This window comes from Tamandua tetradactyla, chromosome 5 (assembly GCF_023851605.1).
Source record: "Tamandua tetradactyla isolate mTamTet1 chromosome 5, mTamTet1.pri, whole genome shotgun sequence".
Lineage (NCBI taxonomy): Eukaryota > Metazoa > Chordata > Mammalia > Pilosa > Myrmecophagidae > Tamandua > Tamandua tetradactyla.
Window position 1 is genome coordinate 156,913,351 of NC_135331.1, and position 21,183 is coordinate 156,934,533.

General features: G+C 34.1%; 1 protein-coding gene across 10 annotated transcripts in view; it reads right to left on the bottom strand.

Moving 5' to 3' along the window:
* Positions 1-21,183, bottom strand: part of PNISR (PNN interacting serine and arginine rich protein) — a 29,569-nt gene that overhangs the window by 2,560 nt on the left and 5,826 nt on the right. For 2 of the 10 annotated variants that reach the window (XM_077162467.1, XM_077162461.1), the window contains exons 1-11: positions 20,488-20,616; positions 13,386-13,452; positions 11,557-11,675; positions 9,855-10,043; positions 8,283-8,506; positions 6,668-6,839; positions 5,338-5,528; positions 3,499-3,636; positions 2,262-2,361; positions 1,485-1,538; positions 135-305 (exon numbers count right to left, since the gene is read on the bottom strand). In XM_077162467.1, the coding sequence (XP_077018582.1) occupies positions 135-305; positions 1,485-1,538; positions 2,262-2,361; positions 3,499-3,636; positions 5,338-5,528; positions 6,668-6,839; positions 8,283-8,506; positions 9,855-10,043; positions 11,557-11,644 (1,327 nt within the window). In that variant the 5' untranslated portion in view covers positions 11,645-11,675; positions 13,386-13,452; positions 20,488-20,616. Of the gene's footprint in view, positions 1-134; positions 306-1,484; positions 1,539-2,261; positions 2,362-3,498; positions 3,637-5,337; positions 5,529-6,667; positions 6,982-8,282; positions 9,627-9,854; positions 10,044-11,556; positions 11,676-13,385; positions 13,453-20,487; positions 20,617-21,183 lie in introns of those variants that run through there. The other 8 variants (XM_077162462.1, XM_077162465.1, XM_077162463.1 and 5 more) reach the window with 8 other exon arrangements.

The window sequence follows — 21,183 nt, forward strand, 5'->3', positions numbered from 1 at the left end:
TATTTGCAGTTGCAGTTACATCACATCCTAGTTATGATTTAGGCTCAGTATTATCCTTTGATATTTCTAGGTTGGTTAAACAATAAAAATACAAGCAAAACTGGTTCAAATCTAAATAACTCTAAAAGACATACCTTCCATCTGTTTATCATGTAACAGCTGCTGTTCTTTTTCTTTCCTCCAAAAAGCTTCCTGTTTTTGCCGTATTCGGTGCCGTAATTCCTCATCATCTGTGTCAGATGACTCAGAGCCTCTGTCGCTCCTCTCATCTTCACTGTCTCCTGATCCATAACCACCCAGTCCACCTGCATGCATAAAGCCCAGTCTATCATACAGAAAAATTTTAGCATATATGCTAAAAACTTTTTAAGGTCTGAGAAGGAAGCTCATTTCTCTTTTCATTGCTTTTTCTTGGAAGAATATGCTTATTCGGGGTGGGGAGGAATATAAATTTCACAGCTTACACAGAGTTCATAGAACCCTCATGCAAATGGTTTCTTATTCTTTCTGAATTTTTTATGTATTTCTCACCATAGAAGAACTGTAATAATGGTTTTGTTTCACTGTTCATGATAACAAAAACAAAAAAATAAAAACACTTAGCAGGGCAATAATAAAGCTTCACTAAAGCCTAATCAATTCAACAACCTTAAAAAAACTATGATGACCTTGGAAATGTTTCTAAAATTAAGAATTTTATTGTTCAACACTTAGAAATCCCAGGTACCATGCTAAGTATTTTTCTCTTAAAAAAAAAAGATAGAGCACTGCAGTTGTCACTGGTACAGAAGAAATGATACTGGTGCTAAAACTACTCCCCACTCTGAAGTGACTCAAATAGTAATCATAACAAAATCACATGGCCATTTGGTTCTATTTCTTTTGATCCTCACAAAGATTCATTTCAAATGAAGATGTGGAAAAGGCAAATTCAAGCTTTTATGGCCTTGATTATTTATCATGCAAATAGCAAATTACGAACACATCACTACTATTATACCATGGTGATAAGATAAAACCCTTTCCTCTATTAAAATTTGACTTGCTGCAACACAATTTAAATAAAAGTCATTAAAAGCATTAAGTGAAAAAAAAGTTAAAAAAAAAAAAGCATTAAGTGGATAGGTTCTTCCCTCAAGTACATTTGCAATAATTCTGAAAGTAAGCTTAGATATTATTACAGCTAAATTACGAAACTATTAAGTATAAACAAGACACATATTTTATTGGAACAGTTAATGAGGAAATCCTCTATTACAACTTGTACCAATAAACTATGAATTATCCATCACATTCATAATAGTTCCACTGTGAATGCTTAGTCAAAAAGAAAAAAGGTAAGCCTTTCAGAGACTGTCTTAACCCTAAGGCCTAGGTTTTATAAACTGAGTAGGAATAGTACAGTTTCAAAACAGAACACGTAGAGAGACACGGTTGTGTGATTTTCCCTTTAAGGCCCTCTCACAAATAAGGAGAACACTTACCGAGTCCAGTGAGGGAAGCCAGTGCACTGGACTGTGCCAGCTGTTTTGCAGGAGCTTTGTATCACATCAACAACAGGAACAACATGTTAACACAAATAGCCACGATTTCATAGTCATGAGAGTCTATGGTATTGTTAAATCTACTACTAGTGCTGCTTTTTGGGGAGAGAAGAAACATTAAAAACATAACATTCATTTTAAACCAGTAGCATGTCTGGCTTTGAAATTATAACTCGAATGTGAGCTGAAATAGGGTTATAATGAGGAATATGTGGACTAGTATATTTGTATTTCTATTTCTGAGGCATGGACCATAACTTAATTTTTGTTTTTAATATATTTTTAAAATATTACTAAAAATATGGAGGGGGAATCAACTGCTTCTATAAGAATTATAACTGGTAAACAGTGAACATAAAACTCTGAGGGTTCATAATTCATTAGTCAAAATAAATTAATATGAGGAAGTCAGACACCAGTACCATCGTATGTATGGAAAAAAATAAGGTGAAGTAAGTTGAACATCAGGAATCGTTCACACTGCATTTTATAGGATAACAGCATGATTGCTAATTTGTGCTCAAGTAGGTCAGATGAAACAAGAATATCTGTACAGTGTTAATATGGTGTCTACGAATTTAACCTTTCCCAAAGAGTTAAAACATGCAAGTGAAAATTCAAAATACCTAACAGTAATTCAACAAGAGCGAAAAAAAAAAAAAAGTCCAAGATAGCCATCAAAACACTCCCACAAAACCAAGAACACCCACAATATACCTTTCGTTGCTTTCCGGTGTGCATCTTTGGCTACATAATAAATCTCTTCGTCTGTCACATCCAGTAGAATTTCAGTCAAAAGCATTTTTGTCAGCAACATCTAAGGAAGAATATTTTATAAATCATTTCTAATTTAATTACTATTGCCACTAATACAATTGAGTATTTTCAAAAAAAATTTTAGATGGGAAATCACATCTGCCATTCCAAAGAATAATAATGGAAATTATTAGAAAACATCAAAATTTTAAAAATTTCAAAATAATACAGATTAAAAAAACACATGAATTTACCTGCAGAGACACTGAACTCTAATTTTAAAAACAAAATATGAAAAAGTCCCTAATAAAAATTTTCAAAGGTCATTTTAAGTCAAAAGGGTTATCCCTTCATTTAACAGTGCTATTAATATGCAACACTCTAGTTTAAGTCACTTAGAAATTATAATAGTCATCAGCTCAAGGTCAGATAAAAAATCTGAGGGAAAAAAAACAAGGAACATAAGGAAAAAGCAGTCACTCCATTATGCCAGATGAAGTCCTTTTATTCTTTATTATTTTAAAAAACTAATAAACTGTAACAATCCTTTAGTAAGACTCAACAAGACACAAAATCAAGAGTACACGAGACTTGAAAGGCTGGACTCTAGGCCCAGTTTGATTACGAAAACGTGTTTGAAATGTGGACTTTATTAGTCCCTTAGCCTCTCTTGGCTCCAGATTACTCATCTATTAAAATGATACTTGACTCAATCAGTATCTCTCAAATATATATCAAGGATCACTGGTCTTTCAACAAGGGAAGAACAGTCTATTAGATTCCCAACCTCAAAAAAAAATGACAATATACCATACAGATATTAAAGGCTTTGAAAAATCTTGCAGTAAATATTTAACTACGTTCAATCTATAATTCTTTTATCCCATCTCAGTATTTCTAGTTAAAAAAAACATGCTTTAGAAAATAGTAGATGAATATCTTTTGGGTTTCACATAGAACACGGATTAATTACACTGATATTAGGAAATGGGCTTATGATGACTTCATAGGCTGTGGTTTTGTATTGTGTTACTGGATTTTACAGACATTATTTGCCCAGCAAATTTATATATTTATAAACATTTAATAACTATTTCACTAGAACTGGTTTAAATGTTTAAAGATAGCCAACCAACAGATTTTTAAAAATTACAATCAAAATAAATCTTTGTACATGGTAAGAAATTTAATATTCTACCATTTGATACTCTTTCTCTTCTTCAGTCATCTCTGGTTCACTTTGTTCTTCTTGAGGAACTGGAGATGGAGTTCTGGTGACTTTTCCACTGCTTGTGGCTTCAACATTTTCAGTGTCTTCATCTTCCTCATCACTATCCTAAAAGTAATATTATTTATATATTAAATATATATAAAAGTAATAGTGTGAGTAGGCCAATTTCATGTTTATAATTTAAAGCCACTATCTTATATATCAAAGTTTTAAAATCTAAATTAAAAACAATATATGAAATAAAAATACAAAAGTGAAATTGCTCTCTAAATTATAGTTTTCTATTACAGATTTCTTTTGGTAACTTAAAATCTGTTACCTGGGAAGAAATGTAAAATTTTAAGATGACTTATGAAAAGAAATTATTTTAATTATTTTTCCTTAAACAATTTAACCTTATTTTGTAAATTACCAGAATACCATCATGCCCAGAGAATGATTTTAATGTATGCCCGTTATATAAGAAATAATAAATCATCATATGGCCACAAAATGAGTGGCTTAGAGAATGCTGGCTAAATGGACCAGAGATATATTATTTAGTGTAACTTTTACAGTTACATACATTTAAACTATTTACCTAAAATCTTTTGACTCAAAATGAAAACTCTCTAGTCACTTCCAAGATTTCAGGTGGCTTTACAACTTGGTGAAACTAGCTTCTTTCAAGTTACATAGTGGATAGATAAGAAAGGAGGTCTACTTCAAACTGATGAAATGCTAGCAGTTTGTCTCTCATTCTGTATGGTTTTAGATTTTCACTACCCAGGTGGGAAATACTAAAAAGGGGACTCCTATTTAGGCAAAGAAGTGTCCCATAGTTACTTTAAACCAATTCTAGTGAGGAAAAAAGTAGGTAATCACTTAAATACTATTCTGGAAAAAATACTACCAGAGAAAGAATGTATGTTAACACAAAAAAAGCATTTGGGAAGCGAGAGGAGAAGGTTAATGTCTAACAATTTTTATCAATGCTAAAAAATCAAATTTAGAAATCCACTACTTCATTTAAAGATTAAAGAAGAACAAGTAAACTTCAGTGGTGTTAGTTTCTTGTCTCTTATTCTCATAATACCCAGAATAAAATCATAGTTTAAGTATGAGTCTTTTGGGAAAAATAAAAGTTAATCTATATTTATTGAATTTAAGCAAAAAGAATGTCTGCTTAAATCTAGTTGTCTTGCTGTTTTTCAGATTTATTTCTGAAAAGCAGTAAAGCAGAGAGAGGAAGACTCATTTCCTGAATTGCAGATAGACCAATGCCATGGCCACTGCACCAGCTAAGAGCATGCTATTCTTAAAGTTAAAAAAATCCCTAAACCAGTACTCATGCCTTCTAACTGATAAAGATTTAAAACTTTTTACTTTCAGTGTTCATGTCAGGAACAATGAAAGTTATTACATCCTTGGGTATAAGTATATATTTAAATGCTCATAAAAGGCATATTTACTTCTCTACTACATTTTAATTTAATTTTGTTTTATAATCTACCACTAAGAAGTTAGCTGTACCACAACAAAAGATAACAGATTTGTTTGACAAGATGAACCCTATCCAGCATTCCACTGCAGGATTTCTCTTTGGAATGGAATGCTTTATAAACTACTGGATGCCTCTTTTCTCCTTATTCTACCTTCCTGAACACAAACATATAAACATAATCCTTAATATTCTTACTACTGAAAGTAATCTCAGGAGCATTACTCTAATTCTCTTCTACAGGCCAACATACCTGTTTATCTCAATAAACTTTTCATGTGAACAAAATTCTTACATGGAGTTTCAGGTTAGGGGATTCTACTCACAAATTTACTTCTCTGAGGTAAACGAGGGCCATCTCCTCCCTCAGCATCTTCAGAGGCCTTCTTTTCTTTCTTGGACAATTGTGAACGCTGTTGTTCCATTCTTTCTTTCTCCAATTTCTTCTGCTTTTCACGTTCCATTTTTTCAAGACCTTCACGAATCCAAGCTGGAAGAGTCCTACGTTTTACCGCATCTGTTTCACAAGGGAAACTTTTTTTACAAATCATTTAAGTATAAATCATAAATGTAAGAGTTTTGTTCTTGAATTTCTACAAACAAAGCCTTTCTGAGTAAATCAAAAAAAAAAAAGAGAGAGAATTTTGGTGCTACTTGAGTTCTTGTAAGAAAATACTGTCACTCTCCAGCAAGACAGTAGTAATAAAAACAATCCATTAAACTGTGCTTTTCTTTAAAATTGTCACCATTACCAGCAGCAGTGAACACAATGGACACATCAAAGCACGTTAAATCATAATGTCCTCAGAAAAGCCATTGGAGATGACTACTAATGATCCTTTTCTGCAGGTGAGGAATCTGAGGCTCAAAGAGCAAAGTGATTTACCCAAGGTTATATAGCCAGTAAATAGTGATGTGGGCTAATTCAGAGCCAAATTCTTACACTACACTGCTTCCTAAAATGTGAAAACAGAACATAGTAAAACAAAAGCATTAGTCTGTTTATCACACTGAATAAGAATTCATCTGAACAAATATTTTTCAGTAAGTTTATTACGCAGTGAATTAAAATCTTCCTATAATGCCTATTTTGTGGTCCATTAGGTGCTGGATGATTTGGGGCTTAGCAGATATAAAGTGGCATAAATTTGTAACTCACCACTGGAAATAAGTTAGCTCTAAGATGTCATTTAAAATTTTAATTTTTCTACCAGGATATTTATGGGAAATGAAAAAATCAAAAGGAAAAATTAATCTGGCAGCAATGTATTAGATGAACTCCTCAGAGTAAAAAGAGACTAAAGATAAGAGAGATCAATTACAAGGTTTTTTTAAAAGGGCACTGGCTCATATATTGATTGGTACAATGTATTAAATCGTCAGTATTAGATAAATTTAAATTTATTTAAATATAAATTTAAATTTCATCCCTAAGTCTGGAGTTAAAGGTAAAGATTTATTTTAATACTATTAAATTTTTTTGAATTTTAGGATATGTAGCTAATTTTTAAATATTTCTTAAGGTTTATAATTATAAAAAGGGCTTTATAGTTCTTACTATATTAAAGGCATGAGAACAATTCAAGAAAGCACAGGACATCCTTTTTACATGATCAAGAATCATGCAATTGTGGTTCATTAAACTTAAATAGCTACCAATTTGTGGAGGCTCCTGCTTCACAGGAAGTGCAATAGGTGAACGCTGCCGATCCCTGAAAGATGATGGCCTTTCTCTTCGATTCTGGGGAGGTGCTGGAGGTCCTGGAGGTCCTGGTTGCCAATAAGGAGGATGAAATCCACCTTGCGGTGGACCAAAAGCAGCCCCATGCTGAAAGAGTATTGCAGTTTATTTTTCTTCACATTAATACAATATACTCTCTGGGACACACGCGTGTTATGAACTGGGACAGTAGAAATCCATGTGTGCAGCAAATCCAAGAATTCCATGGTTCTAATATCCACCGATATTTCTGTAACCCCAAGAACCTAAGCTTACTTTTCTTAAGAAAAAGATTTTCTGTCTATTTAAATGCAAAGAGCCTACTAAAAGCCATCTGATACACTATTTTCAAGAAAGAAAAGGATATATTCTGAATCCATTTATAAACTTATACCGCCATTAAATATATGCCAATTTTCTATAATTAGTGAATATTGGAAAAAAAAGTTTTTAATCAATTCCAACTTGTTGTTTCCAGTCAACTTAAGTCACTTCCATAGTCCTCCAAAAAATATCTATATGCAAGCAAAGGTAGAAATTACCAAATCATCTATAAATATTTTTGCAATTTTGCTATTTCCAGAGGCTTTTCTATGCCAGATGCAAGAGAACTTCTTGTCTTGCTAAATATGGGAACCTACACCAAGCAAATGTATAAGAAGCTTCCTGCCACTACATTCTTCAAAAACAAAACAAAACAAAAAACTGTCATATCTGTATACCAATTTTAAGTATACAGTAAGTATATGATTATGTATGAATAAGAGGCTACTACCTCAAGGTAATTATTGTTTACATTTATGTCCATTATCAAATCCATCATTCACTTAAATGTTTGGGTTTTTTTTCAAAATTTTAAATTATCAAACTCAGTTTATAAGGTAGCAACTAAAAGTTATTTCAAAATGACACCGGCACTATAATTTCAGGGTAAAATCTCACAGAGTAGATGGAGAAAATAAAATCCCACATAATGATACTACTCCCCATAGAGTTCTATGTCCCTAGGAATGAACTGGATGCTACAAAGGAAATTATGTACAATTCCATAACATGTCATGTCAGAATGGAAAAAGAAAATAAAAGACAACACTAAAAGTACTGTCATAATTCTATGTATTAGAAGGAACTGCAACTAGGAAGATGGCCTACATTCTTCATGTATTTTATGCACATCTTAACAATAATCTATTATTGATAAATAATGTAATCAACTACTGTGCATTTTCTAAACTTTATTTAATATTTAAAATGCCATTTTCAAATGATAAATTAGAGAACAAAACATATAGCTGTTGTACTTTCACATTTTTCACTTTATCCAATTTTCTCCCTAAAGACCCTTTATACCACTTTCCTAAACAAATAACCAGAAAATAAAAACTATTCCAATACTCAAGAATTGATTACTGTCCTAAAACATAAAAATGTGTTTATCTGCACAAGCCTGAAAAGTGTAACATACATCTTAGGTACTCTTTTTGATGAGACACTTCCAAAGAATGGATTACGTGCACATCTACAATATTAAAGCAACAAAATATCTTTCACCTGATAGTCAAACTGGTTCACTGGCCCCACTGCAAAATTATCGGGTGGTCCACCAAAGTTGTGATTGTTCTGGTTAAATATATGCCTGTTGTCAGGGGCAAATTCCCCACTGTCCTGACTGTTGCTGTCTTCAGAAGGAGGAACAATGTCCATTGGGCCTGGTGCTGGTGGCATCCATGGCTGATCTGGAGGGGGGTGTGGGGGTTGCTGATGCATTCCCCATTCTATTTAGGATTTAGGCATAAAAACATTCAACAGGGGGTTACAAGAAAATCAAAACAAACTGCTATGATTTCAAGAAAGCTAGGTTTTCAGTAAAGAAACAGATAAGTTTATGACTTCTTGGTCAAATTCCTTTTGCATATCGTAATAAAAATAAGCAATTAGTTTAACTGGCTTATAAATAATCCAAAAGAGCTAATTCTATCTACTCTAATCCATACCCTAAACAAATGGAAACCAAACGTCCAAAATTATTTTTAATAAATGTAACAAAATCAAAGCAATTCTTCATTAAAATTTTCTATTTTTGTTTAATAACAACCACACAAAAAAATACCTTGAGATCTTATATGATTTCTTTCTTCCATGAACATATTTATCCTCACAACATCCCTGTGAGGTAGGGATTATTTTTGCCAATTTCAGACAGGGAAATTGAGGCACACAGAGGTAATTCACTTGCCCAGGGTCAAAGAAAAAGTCAGCAGAGTAAAACTAGGTGGTGGGGATTCCAAGGTGAGTCATTTATAAGTTTGAACTTCAGAACCAAAACATTTTCAAACTTGGGGAAATTTGGCATAGCTTCCAGAAAACTAGGAACACTTCACAGTATCAAAGATTGGAATATTTGTTATCCTTTTAGGAGTGATGTTAGAGGATAACTTCCTGAGTTTTCCATTCTTACAATGAGAAACAATAATAATTATCAATGGGAAAAGGGTGATATGACTTCACCATCAACATACCCAAATGTGGTATTCCTCTATAAATAATTTGAAGTGACTATTAAAATTAATAACACAAGCCATGGAGAAATGAACTAGTTTCAAGAAATCTAAATCACACTGTGAAGTAAAAAACAAACAAACAAAAAAATAAAAGAGACAAAAAGTCATCTAAAATAAGAGGGAAGAAAAAGGTAGGTGGATGGTAGGGGCAGAGTATATTTGACAGACTAATCTGTCACATAGTGACACAATTTTTCTTTAATTAGAGGCTAGACATGTTTTGCTCTGCCAGTGCTGCTTCTGATAAGGCCAGAGGTTGCAACAGAGAGACATAGAATGCTCTCTTCCCTAGATGCCAAGTGAGGTTTCCAGAGTGTTCCCAGCCCCTGTCAGCCTAGGAATGAAGAACCAAGAAAAGAATCAAATGGAGTGGCACAATGCTAGTAAACTGAGTACAGAATAATTTTAACCACAAAATGTCAATGTCAAATCAAATTGGCTGCCTATTCTTTAAGGAGCATTAATTTCAAGAAGTCATAAAGCTAAGCAAATTAAACAATTTACTTTCAATACTAATTTTATTTTAAAAACAAAGTTCTAAATATGGAAAACATGAACAAACCTGGCTGCCACATTCTGTTAAAGTTTGAATCCCCTTGAAAATTCCCATGATTGTTTGGACCAGATTCCATTGCAGACATATCTTGTCCATTTGGCATCATTCCTGGTGGTTGTTCTACCATGCTTTGTTGTCCTGAAGCTTCTCTTTGGGCAATCCAAGCTTGAGCCAATGCAGCCCAGTCGATCTGGCCTAACATAAGTCAACATGGCATAATTCAGCATTCACAATGTAGGCACTAAAAGAGTAGCGCCACTACCATATAGAAACTATACCAATCATCTCAGATATTCCTTACCAGGAATCTGAAATATTATAGATTATGGCTGAAATGACATTTAGAAAATAATCCATATACACGTTCAAAAATCATATAAACTACTTAAGATTTTCATAATGCACTCCATAAAACACTCAGCCCATTTCTAATACCAACACACAGGAAATTTATCCCATGCACCCTAGCTTATTGAGTCATATTCCTTTTTTTTAAAACACCATAAAAATAAATTATCAAATTCTGTCATTTCTTCCATCAACATGTCCTATTTATTTTTCCATGAGTCTACATTCCTTGAAAGTGTAGCTAACTATCCCAGCTATGGCTCCCTTCTCTAGTCAATATGGTCTCCTTAATAGCTTCTTAGCCATTTTTTTACTCAAAATACACTGTTCCCACCATCTTAAAGGTCTTCCTACCTTCATAAGTATCTATACTTAACGTTTCAAGATTAATATTATTAATAAAGGAAACACAAAGTAGAATAAGATACAATTTTTCACATCTCATTTTAGTAAAGATTTAAAAGCAGGCATTCTCACACACTTCAGTAGAAACATGAATTGGCATCACCTATGTGGAGTTAAGCAATGCAATGAATTTTTAAAACTTTTCAGATGTGTAACTATGACCAAGTAAACCCAATTCTTAGAATTTTTCCTGAAGAAATACAAGGAAAAGGGAATAATGATAAGTATATGAGATTGTGCTAATTATTTCAAAAACTGAAAACAATTATATATCCAAAAGTGGATTTGTTAAATTATTATAGTATAGTCCTACAAGAGAATGCCATGTAGCTATTAAAAAGAGACACATCGGGCGGGCCACGGTGGCTAAGCAGGCAAGAATACTTGCCTGCCCTGCCAGAGGACCCAGGTTCAATTCCCGGTGCCCGTCCATGTGAAAAAAAATAACAACAACAAAAAGAGACACAGCATCAAATTAACCCAGTCAGGGCAGAGCAGTAGTAATGGTGATAAGTTAAAGCTGAATGATAAATAGGTCTGTCTTCTTTAAAACTCTTCTACCTTTGCAGAGGCTTGAAATGCTCCATAATAAAAAGAAAATTTAAAAATGATACACCATATAGCTGAATACAATCTATATAGAACTTAAGCTTGAGTCACTTTAAGATTTGAAATTAACAGTGAGTATGCTCTATTTACAAGTCAGGAAAATGAAGCAATACATTTTAGAAAGATTTCCCTTTTTCTTAAAAGAAAGACATAAAAACTTCATAAAGCTTTCTGCTCTTTGAGAAACTCCTTCAAAGGGAAATCCATTACCTACTACATATGCTATAGCAAGGCTATTTATGAAAATTCTGACCATAAAATAGTCTAATAAATTAATCATAATTTTAGTTCCCTTAATAGCACTGTGTAACTACCTCCCCTCCCCCAATTCAATTTATTTCCATACTTGGATCTTGTTGGTGCTGGAATGACTGCATCCATTGTTGTTGGTTCAAAGGCCACTGCTGCCAAGGCTGTCCACCTTGATCCCACATCCTGACTCGTTAAATATATCTGATTTTCTATCTTCAACAAATTAAACACAGTTAAAAAATTAAAGGGTGAGTTCTTTAATTTTACATCACACATCAGAAAATATTATACGGTGATATATTTATGTGAGCAGAGTTCTAAAATTCTGATCCCAATAAACTGCCAGAGTCAAGAAGAATTTTTAGGTTGGCAAGCAAGAGTAGAAAATTCCGTATAATTGGCTAATCTCAGAGTGTGGTTGCAAGCACAGCTCTAAATGGTTTAGTACAAAAAAGAGAGGGAAAAAAATCAATTTTTCCCAACATAAATCTCTGAAAATCTAATTAAATAAATTTGAAGATTATTTTAGAAAGTGATTTAACTTCCCTCAACTGAGACTCCTTTAAAAGGGTAACCAAATAGCTCTAGCTGATGAAGGAAATTCTTCCATATAAAAAAAATTACAGGTAAAAAATGCAGAGGGTATAAAAGAACCAAAAAATTGTCATATTGCCAAACCTAACAAAATAATTGATTTCTTGCAACAATTCAAGCAACCTTAGATGAAAAGTTGATGGGAAACAGGAAATTCAAAGGTTGCCAAAATATCACTCCCACAGATTATTACGCGTTTTGTATCTCTCATGAGATACAATATTATATACCCAGCATCACTAAGAATATTCTTACCAAAATGTTTAACTGAATCCAACTGAGTTTTTTAATCACCCTTCCAGTGGAAAGGAATAACAGGGATAAAGGAACAAGGTAAGTAATATTAAAAAGAAACAATTAGACAAATCCAGAAGGCAACATATTCACCAAGACCTGGTTTCTTAACATGTAAATATTATGTAAAAGGAATGATAGTACTTTATGTTAATAACTATTAAATCTAGATAATGAGTATGGGTGTAAAAGGGTTCAGTACACTAGTCTATTTTTCTGTAAACTAGTTTTAAAACTTTCATAATAAAAAGTTTAAAATTCCTATAAATTTAGTAACTTTGTGCTTTCACCAACACTGATGTACAATCTGTTCAAGAACCAATGATCTACATTGGTTCATATTTGATCTACACAGTGCAGAGGGTACGTTTCACGTGCATTTTTGTATCTCAGGGGTTAGCACTTTGCAGGCATTCAAGAAATATTTACTAAATGAACCCTTCTATACGAATCCTTCCTCTATTCGAAAAATTAAAACAAAACCAAGCCTTAGTTCACAAAAAATAGGGAAAATAGGTAAAAAGGATATAGGAAACACCAATTCAAATAGGACAACTGGCTGTTATAATTCAGGCTCTTAAGAGTTTTACAATTACAGTCTTTTGCAGCATTCTCAGAACAATGTATATATACTTCTATCAGTGACAGAGTGTGAGCTCTCAACATTGAATTAAGGAAGATGCACTGTTATGTTACATTGATTTACTTACGCACTTGTCTTCTAGCTATAATCTATAATAATGGCATTGATATGACAAATTCAGGCACTAAACAGTACTACACTTGAGGCCAACAACTGGACTGAGTATCAGCTCCAAACTAAATATACTTCTTTTTGTAACTTCTTTTCAGTTTTTTCTTCCTTCTCCCTTTTTCTCCTTTCTTTTGCCAATCATACCATTGAAGCCCTTCAAAACAAGTCATCAGAACCCCTGAAAAGTAACTTCACTTACGACTTTAAGTTAAAAGACTATATAAAGAAGAAACACCCAGGAGAAACACCAACTGCTATTTTAACTGATCTCAAAGACTCACCTTCTGTTTAAAACTTAGGTTGATTTAGACTCCAGCTTGGAGGCATAGCAGCAAGATTATTTATGCCCTGAAAAAAAAAAAAGATTATGTTTTCTTTTATATTATGAAATACTTCCTCAAGTTAATAAAAATAAATTCTAAAGATTTAATGTGAAAGTACAAACATAACCAAATTAAGATGGAATTATAAGTCTCTGCAATTATTTAGTTTCTTCTCATTACCTTAACAGCTTTTCTTAAAAAATATTTTTATTGAGAAATCTTCACATATATACAATCCATACATGGTATACAATTAATGGTTCACAATATCATCACATAGTTGTGTTTATCACCATGATCATTTTTAGAACATTTGCATCACTCCAGAAAAATAAAAAGAAAAAAGAAAAAAATCATACATCTTATACTTCTTACCCCTTCCTCTCACTGACTACTAGGTATTTCCATCTACCCAATTTTTTACCCTTTATCTTCCCCTTATTATTTATTTTTTATCCTTTATTTTTTTATTTATCTGTTCATATCCTGGATAAAAGGAGCATCAGACACAAGGTTTTCACAATCACACAGCCACACTGTAAAAGCTTTATATAGTTACACAATCATCTTCAAGAATCAAGTAATACAGTTTAACATTTTCAGGTACTCTAACAACTCCAATACAACATAACCTAAAATGGATATCTATACAATGCATAAGAATAACCTCCAGGGTAACCTCCTCACTCTATTTGAAATCTCTCAGCCACTGAAACTGTCTTTTTTCTCTCTTCCCCCATTGGTCAAGAGACTTTCTCAATCCCATGATGCAGGGTCCCAGCTCATCCCTGGAGTCCTGTCCCACATTGCCAGGAAGATTTATACCCCAGGGAGTCATGTCCAACATGGGAGTAGGGTGTGTGAGGGGAGGGCAGTGAGTTCACCTGTCAAGTTGGCTTAGAGAGAAGCCATATCTGAGGAACAAATGAGGCTTTCTGGGAACGACTCTTAGGCTAAGTAGGCTTAGCTTCTCCTTTTCAGGAATAAGTTTCACAGCGGAGAACCCCAAAGTCGATGGCTCAGCCTACTGAACTGATTGTCCCCACTCCTTGCAAGAATATCAGGAATTTCCCAGATGGGGAAGTTTAATATTTACTCCTTTCTCTCTGTCTCCATAGGGGACTTCATAAATACTTTTTATTCTCTGCCCAAATTACTCTGGGATATATCAGGGAATCATGCTAACCTGTATAAATCAATTAAGATCTCACACCCTATTCAAGATTCTGTGTAATTATGGTATTCAAATAAACTCTCCATACACATTAAATTACGTAATCCACTACCTAAAATATAAATTGTGCATCAAATAAACATCCCTTCCTTTGGTCTCACACAGAAGTTGAAGTTTTTTCTTTTCTTTTCTTTTTGTTTTTTGTTTGCTTTCATTGATGTATAACATAATTCCATAAAAATGAACAATCATAATTGTCCAACTTAATGAGCTTACACCAAGAAAAAAGACTGCCTAAATGAAGGCACAGAACATTACCCAAACTTACAGTGGCCCTTTCTCTCCAGTTATGACTCACACCTAAGGCATACCTTTTATTCTCTGCCCATGCAGAGAATGACCTTACATACATACCCGAAGGCAAGCATGACCCTAATTTCTAATAGTAAAGTTCAGCCTTGCTCATTTTGAACTTCATATATATGCAATCATACAAGATGTTCTCATGTATGGCTTCTTTCGTTCCACATTATGTTTCTGAGATTCATCCAGAGAAGTCGAAGTTTTAAAATATGGACCATATCATCATTTAACCTATATTCTGATATACCTTAGTCCTATCCAAATCAGCTTCATTCTTAAGTATAGTCAGTCTGATCACTTTTTCAACTTTTTAAACAGTTGCTGTATGGGGTAATGCTGACTGTGACAGCTTCAGAGCTCTAACTCTGAATGTGTATACGTCTCAGGTGTCGCATACATACCCGAAGTTTCAGGGAATGACCAGTCAACAGCTTTTTAAAATAGACAGAGTGACAAGTTTATTCACCTTTTTATCTTCCACAAGGTACAGTACAGCATCTTGCATATAGGAGGCACTGAATGAACACCAAATGAATAAACTCATGGTTTCTAATGCCTTTCTCTGTTTACTTTTAAAGATTGATCGTAAGTTGTTGGTCTGTATTTATGAGAACCAAAAACCCCACATAAGCACTGCTTGCTGTGTTTTCAAAGCTTTAAAGGTATATCAGATAACAAAAAATTTTCTGTTACAGGCTGTAAACTTGTTCAACAAGGCATTATTACCAGTTTTACACAGTGCCTCCTGGAGTTGTAGATAGACACGCACACAGTAAAACCATTTTAATGAGAAATGATGAGTATTGACTCTTTATCATCATTTCTAATACACTGACATTTTAAAAATTTACTCTAAACAAAAGTTTCCTTTTCTTACTTATGTTTAATAATTATCAGACTTTTTCAGAAATCCTTTTAAGTATTCTGATTATCACTTGTCACCTATACTTGAGAGCACAAGCTGTTTCATGATTCCCAGGTATACCATTCACTCACCATGTAAACCTGAGCAAACTACTCTCTAACCCTTGGTCTTCACATCTCTAAAATGGGTGAAATAGTGTCTATTGCATAGCGTTCTTGTGAGGATTAACTAAGAAACACTCAGCACAGGAAGTTTCAATCAGTGGTGGTTAATATCACCACCAGAATTTTCTCAATATCACTTTTGGCAGCACTCCCCAAGTTTACAACTATTAGGCAAAAAAAAAATTGAACAAGCCAACCCACTTCTTGTTCAGCTCTTCATTTTCTTTAGGGGCAACCTAAGATTTGTCTGGATTTTGTTTTATCTTTGGAAGAATTCTTCTGTAGTCTAAGTTAGTCTTCCTGTCTCTACTTCTTACAATACCATATGTTTAAACCAGCCACTTCTACTTTTATTTATTGAGAAAATTTTTATGGAGGCCACTATTTAAGTAGTGTTCGATATACATAGGCTGAGGAAAATAAAAAGATGTGGGATTTTGAGAGGCAGTACACAATAAAAACAGAGCAAAGAAACGGACAGTAAAAGTCCAGAAAGTAAGAAGTTAGTACTATAATTAATAAAGTACTATAATTAAACTGGAGTTGAGAAACTTAATTAAGCTACAGAGTTTGGGTATTAGATGAGGGTGTAGGTAGAACTCTAAATTGTCTTTTTGGAATTTCAAATGCAATTCCTCAGTTTCTCTGATCCAGCAATTCCTCTTCAGAGATTTAAACCATGATGAATAAACTTCCACTGTAACTAAAATATCTGCAGCATTTTTTGTTAGCAGTAAATATCTACTTCAAGTGATGTTTAATTAAGGGAAACATTAAATAAATTAGAGTGAACCATGAAATAGACAACTATTCAAGCATTAAAAACAAAAAGATTTTTATAAGCTCACATGTACTGATGTACAACTATATTACTAAGTGAAAATAACATTACATGAAACAGCATGCATAATGATACCACATGAAATGATACATTTCAAGAATGCAATTATTATAGAAAATTCCTAAATTACAAAAACTCTTAAAATTAAGATTTTCTATTTTCACACATTTTTTAATTCTTTGATCACAAGTGTGTATTTCTTACAAATAAAGCTGTTCAGCGCAGTCCATAATGACTGGTATAGGCAATAAAAATTAAACAAAAGTAATTAACTGAAACACTGGGCAACTCACCTGACCTGTCTTATTTTATTTGGTATCTGGATTAGTCTTCTCTAATTCTAAGCCCTCCAAAAGGTATCTCTGATCATAAGAACTAAATTTAGAATTATGCTAAATTTTGTCGAAATAGGACAGATTTTAGGGAAAGACTTGGTATAAAACAAGGTTATTCAAATATTTAATGTAAACTTTTTATGTTTTGGAACCTACCACAATGCTTGGTAAGTTTCATAAATTGTTTTTAAATTATAGAACATGAATATAAGTGATTTGGCGGCAACAATTTAGAAGCCCTACTCTTTTCTTCCCTCATCATAAAAATCTTTGCTGACAAATGTAACACAGGTAATTTGTCATTTTATTATGGTTTAATGGAATAATATGCTTTGTACCATTAAAAATGACATTTACACATTGATTTAATAATGATTTGGAAAACACTGACAACTGCTAAAGACAGGCGATGAGTACATTAGGTTTCACTACACTATTCTACCTTTGCAAAAATGACCATTATACAAGATATTACCATTATACAAGATGATGTACAGTCTTTATCACAGAAGGACTGTATTAAAGTTTTGTATGTTTTTGTATTGGCTCAAAGAATCTCTTGAAGGCATAAGAAATGTCTTATAAACTTTTTTGAAATTTTCATAATGCTTTGTCCAGATTAAGTGGTTAAATGGTTTATTCATTCACTGATGTAATATAGTAAACACATTAATGTTCACAAAAATAAAATTCTAATACTACTACTACAATTTTATGACATCAAGAATTGATTCCAATTCATATGGTCTTCTTTTCAACTTAATTCTAAAGATTTCAGGCTCAATTTCTCAAGTTTAAGTTTCTCAAGGTTAAAGTCCATTATTGATGAGCTAAATTGCAAGACTTCCTTAAGAGCATCACCCTTCATGGGGTCAAATTAACTACTCTTTCCTTGGAAAACCACTGGGATTTGGAAAGAACAAAGATCAAAAAGCAAGGTTTGCATCCTATTAACAAAGCCATCACATTTCTGGAAAAGCAAATTTATGACTATCACCAGTTTGACCATCATTTACTCGATCTTTCCCTTAGATGACTCTATATTAGAAAATTCATTATTCTGAGACTCCTAAAACTGTTTAAATCATTTGTAAAAGTCATTTCATAGACTATGTGACAAAGAGATGGATGAAAAATAAAATTTATTTATTTAAAAACCTTTACATGTGAATTTCAAAGTCAAAGAGATACAGAAACACGCCCATCATTTGATGCATATGGTTTATATCCAACATAAACCTCAGAGACCACAAAATGTAACAATCCTCTTCAACCCTGCTATTTCGGTCCTATATACCAGTTGACTGATGTCTAACTCAAAAAAAATAAATTTGCCCAATTCAGGTTACTCAGAAATGGTTTAGGTTATCATGTAACCATTTTGGAATGTGATAAAAAAAACTTCTTGCTACTTGATATGACATGTATTTCAATAAGTATTGTAATATTTTGCTGCTATAGCTCAAGAAAAGTACTCAAAAAATAATGGAAAACTGAATAGTCTGATGGTAGATTAAAAAACAGCAATAATTGAAAAATAAATATAGAGACAGAGCCTAAAATAAACAATACTGCATAACCAACAGGCATGTAATTCCAGGAAATAAGGAAGTCCTCAAAATATATAAAACACAGCGACGGGGGCATGTCAAAGGGGTACAAAAGGCAATCAAAAGGACTCCTAACGGCTAAAACTGAAATAATTTGAGCAATAAAATAAAGTATTATTGAATACTATGAAATATGAAATAAACATGAGTCCATACTGATATACATGATTAAATAAATGGGAGGGAGGAGACAAATCTCCATGCAGAATTCCAAATTAAGTACGCAGATCTCTATCCTAAAGGAAACTACTCTACTCCCTAAATGCAGGCTGCACACAGTGACTTCCATGCAAAGAGTACAGAAAGGAAAGAGGGGAAAAAGAGTAATTTCACAGTGGAGAAACCTGACAAACACTATTTCAGACATGTTTGATCTAGGTAAATCAACAGTGATAAATCATGTTGATACTATGTAGCCTTGATATGATGGGATAAAAAAGACACTATCTTACTGATTTTCCTCCCCATAATCCATAACCCCAGTCTAATCATGAAAAAACATCACACAAATTCCAATGGAAGGGCAACCTACAATATACCTGACCAGCTCTCAAAACTGTCAAGGTCATCAAAACCAAGGAATGTCTGAGGAACTGTCACAGCTAACAGGAGCTTAAGAACAAATGACAACTATAGGTAATGTGGTGTCCTGGATGGGATCCTGGAACAGAAAAAGGACATTAAATAAAAACTAAGGAACTGTGAATAAACTATGGAGCTATCGATATCAGTTCATTAATTATAATAAATGTACTTTACCTACTATACTAAGTACTTACATATGATGTAGTATTAAGAGAAACTGTGTGTAGGGCTATACACTATCCAATTTTGCTCTAAATTCTGACCGTTCTAAAATGTAAAGTCTATCAATAATTTCTTTTTCTTTTTTTTAAGGCAGAGTCTCTCTGGAACATCTTTTAAAAAACTGATTTACTGTTGCTTTCCCTATAGCCCCTTGATACTTAACAGAACAATCTTACAAATGACTAATGTTCCGGTTTTTATTGCTTTTGCCTTGTTGCATTCAAATGATAAATTCCAAGTTTATTGTTATTGGGGAAGGGGGAGAAGAGATTAATGAGCAATTAAGATCTTAAAGAAGAAAGCTTATTTAACAAGTTCTATGAATTACCAACTGACAATCAAAATCTGTCGAGTGCCCATTATCAGATGACCGTAAGTAATATCACTATAGATTATAACTGAAATACTTATTACTACCTTTTTCCCTCATAAAGCTTAACACATAATTTCCATCGTTGGATAAGAACACAAGAAAAACACAACTAAGAAAGTGAATCAGAGTCAACAGGAAGAATTCGATTTGGGGCGCGCCTGCGTAGTCGGCACCGCACTGGGCTTCAGGTCGGGGCCCCAGACTCCCCAGCCTCCTCCGCCCCACTGCACCCCCTGCCCATAAGGGGCGTCCCACTGCGCACGCGCAGTGCTTAACGGCCGGTCAGGAGCCCAACAATTAGTATCTTTTCATCCGAGAAGAAAGTATTGTAGTTACAAGGAATTGCGAGCACTCTCTTTGATAATAAGATTTCCTTTCACGGAAAGCACCTTTCTGATCCACCAAGTCAAGCGGACACCACCGCTTTAAGAAGGTGAGGTTCTAGCGGTTGTGCCAAGCAGCCATAGAAAGCAAGAGGGTCATAATGGCCCGGCAGGTCCTCACGTGTGATTGCTCTCCATTACTTACTCACTCCGGTGCCGGAACACTATTGTCACCACCGCTCCCGTAAACCCTTCGCCAACCCGTTCGATGCTTCTACTTCTTCACGAACAAGACAAGATGGCGCCCGGTTAGTGTCACCCGGAAGTGAATAATAACAACATCCGTTTATCTTCCGAAGCCATATTATCCCTAAAGAGAGTCTATGAACACGTGACTCTGCCCGGCTGACGCACATCCACGCCATTTTTGATATGGGTACAAACACCTCCGCTCAGTAGCCAACATCGTGCAACTGTCTGAATCGTCTCGCAAGTTACCTCATGTAGCGGGTACCTTGCCAACCCATTTTCATGTTATTTAGCAAAGTATATCTTTAAGGGGAAGTCTGTTCTCCCCTAGGAACACTCCTTCTTTAAAGAAGGCTGGGTTGGCAGCGCCACTTTCGGACTACGGATGGTCGCCAGGGTCAAAGAGAACCAACTCCGGCTGGGTTTTGGTGCGCCCAGAGCTCGATTTCAGGTAGGCCAGGGTCTAATCGGATCTTCTTGGAACATTCCAGCATTCACTCTCACTGAGGACCACCGAGGTCGCCGCCTCGGGGAGGCAGGCCCTTACTGAAGGTGGCCAGTCTGGATAGGAAGCAATGGCGGAGACCTGAGCTGACCCCGAAGCGGTGTCAGGCTTTGTTATCGTCAGAGCCGGGCGCCCTCTCCCGGGGAC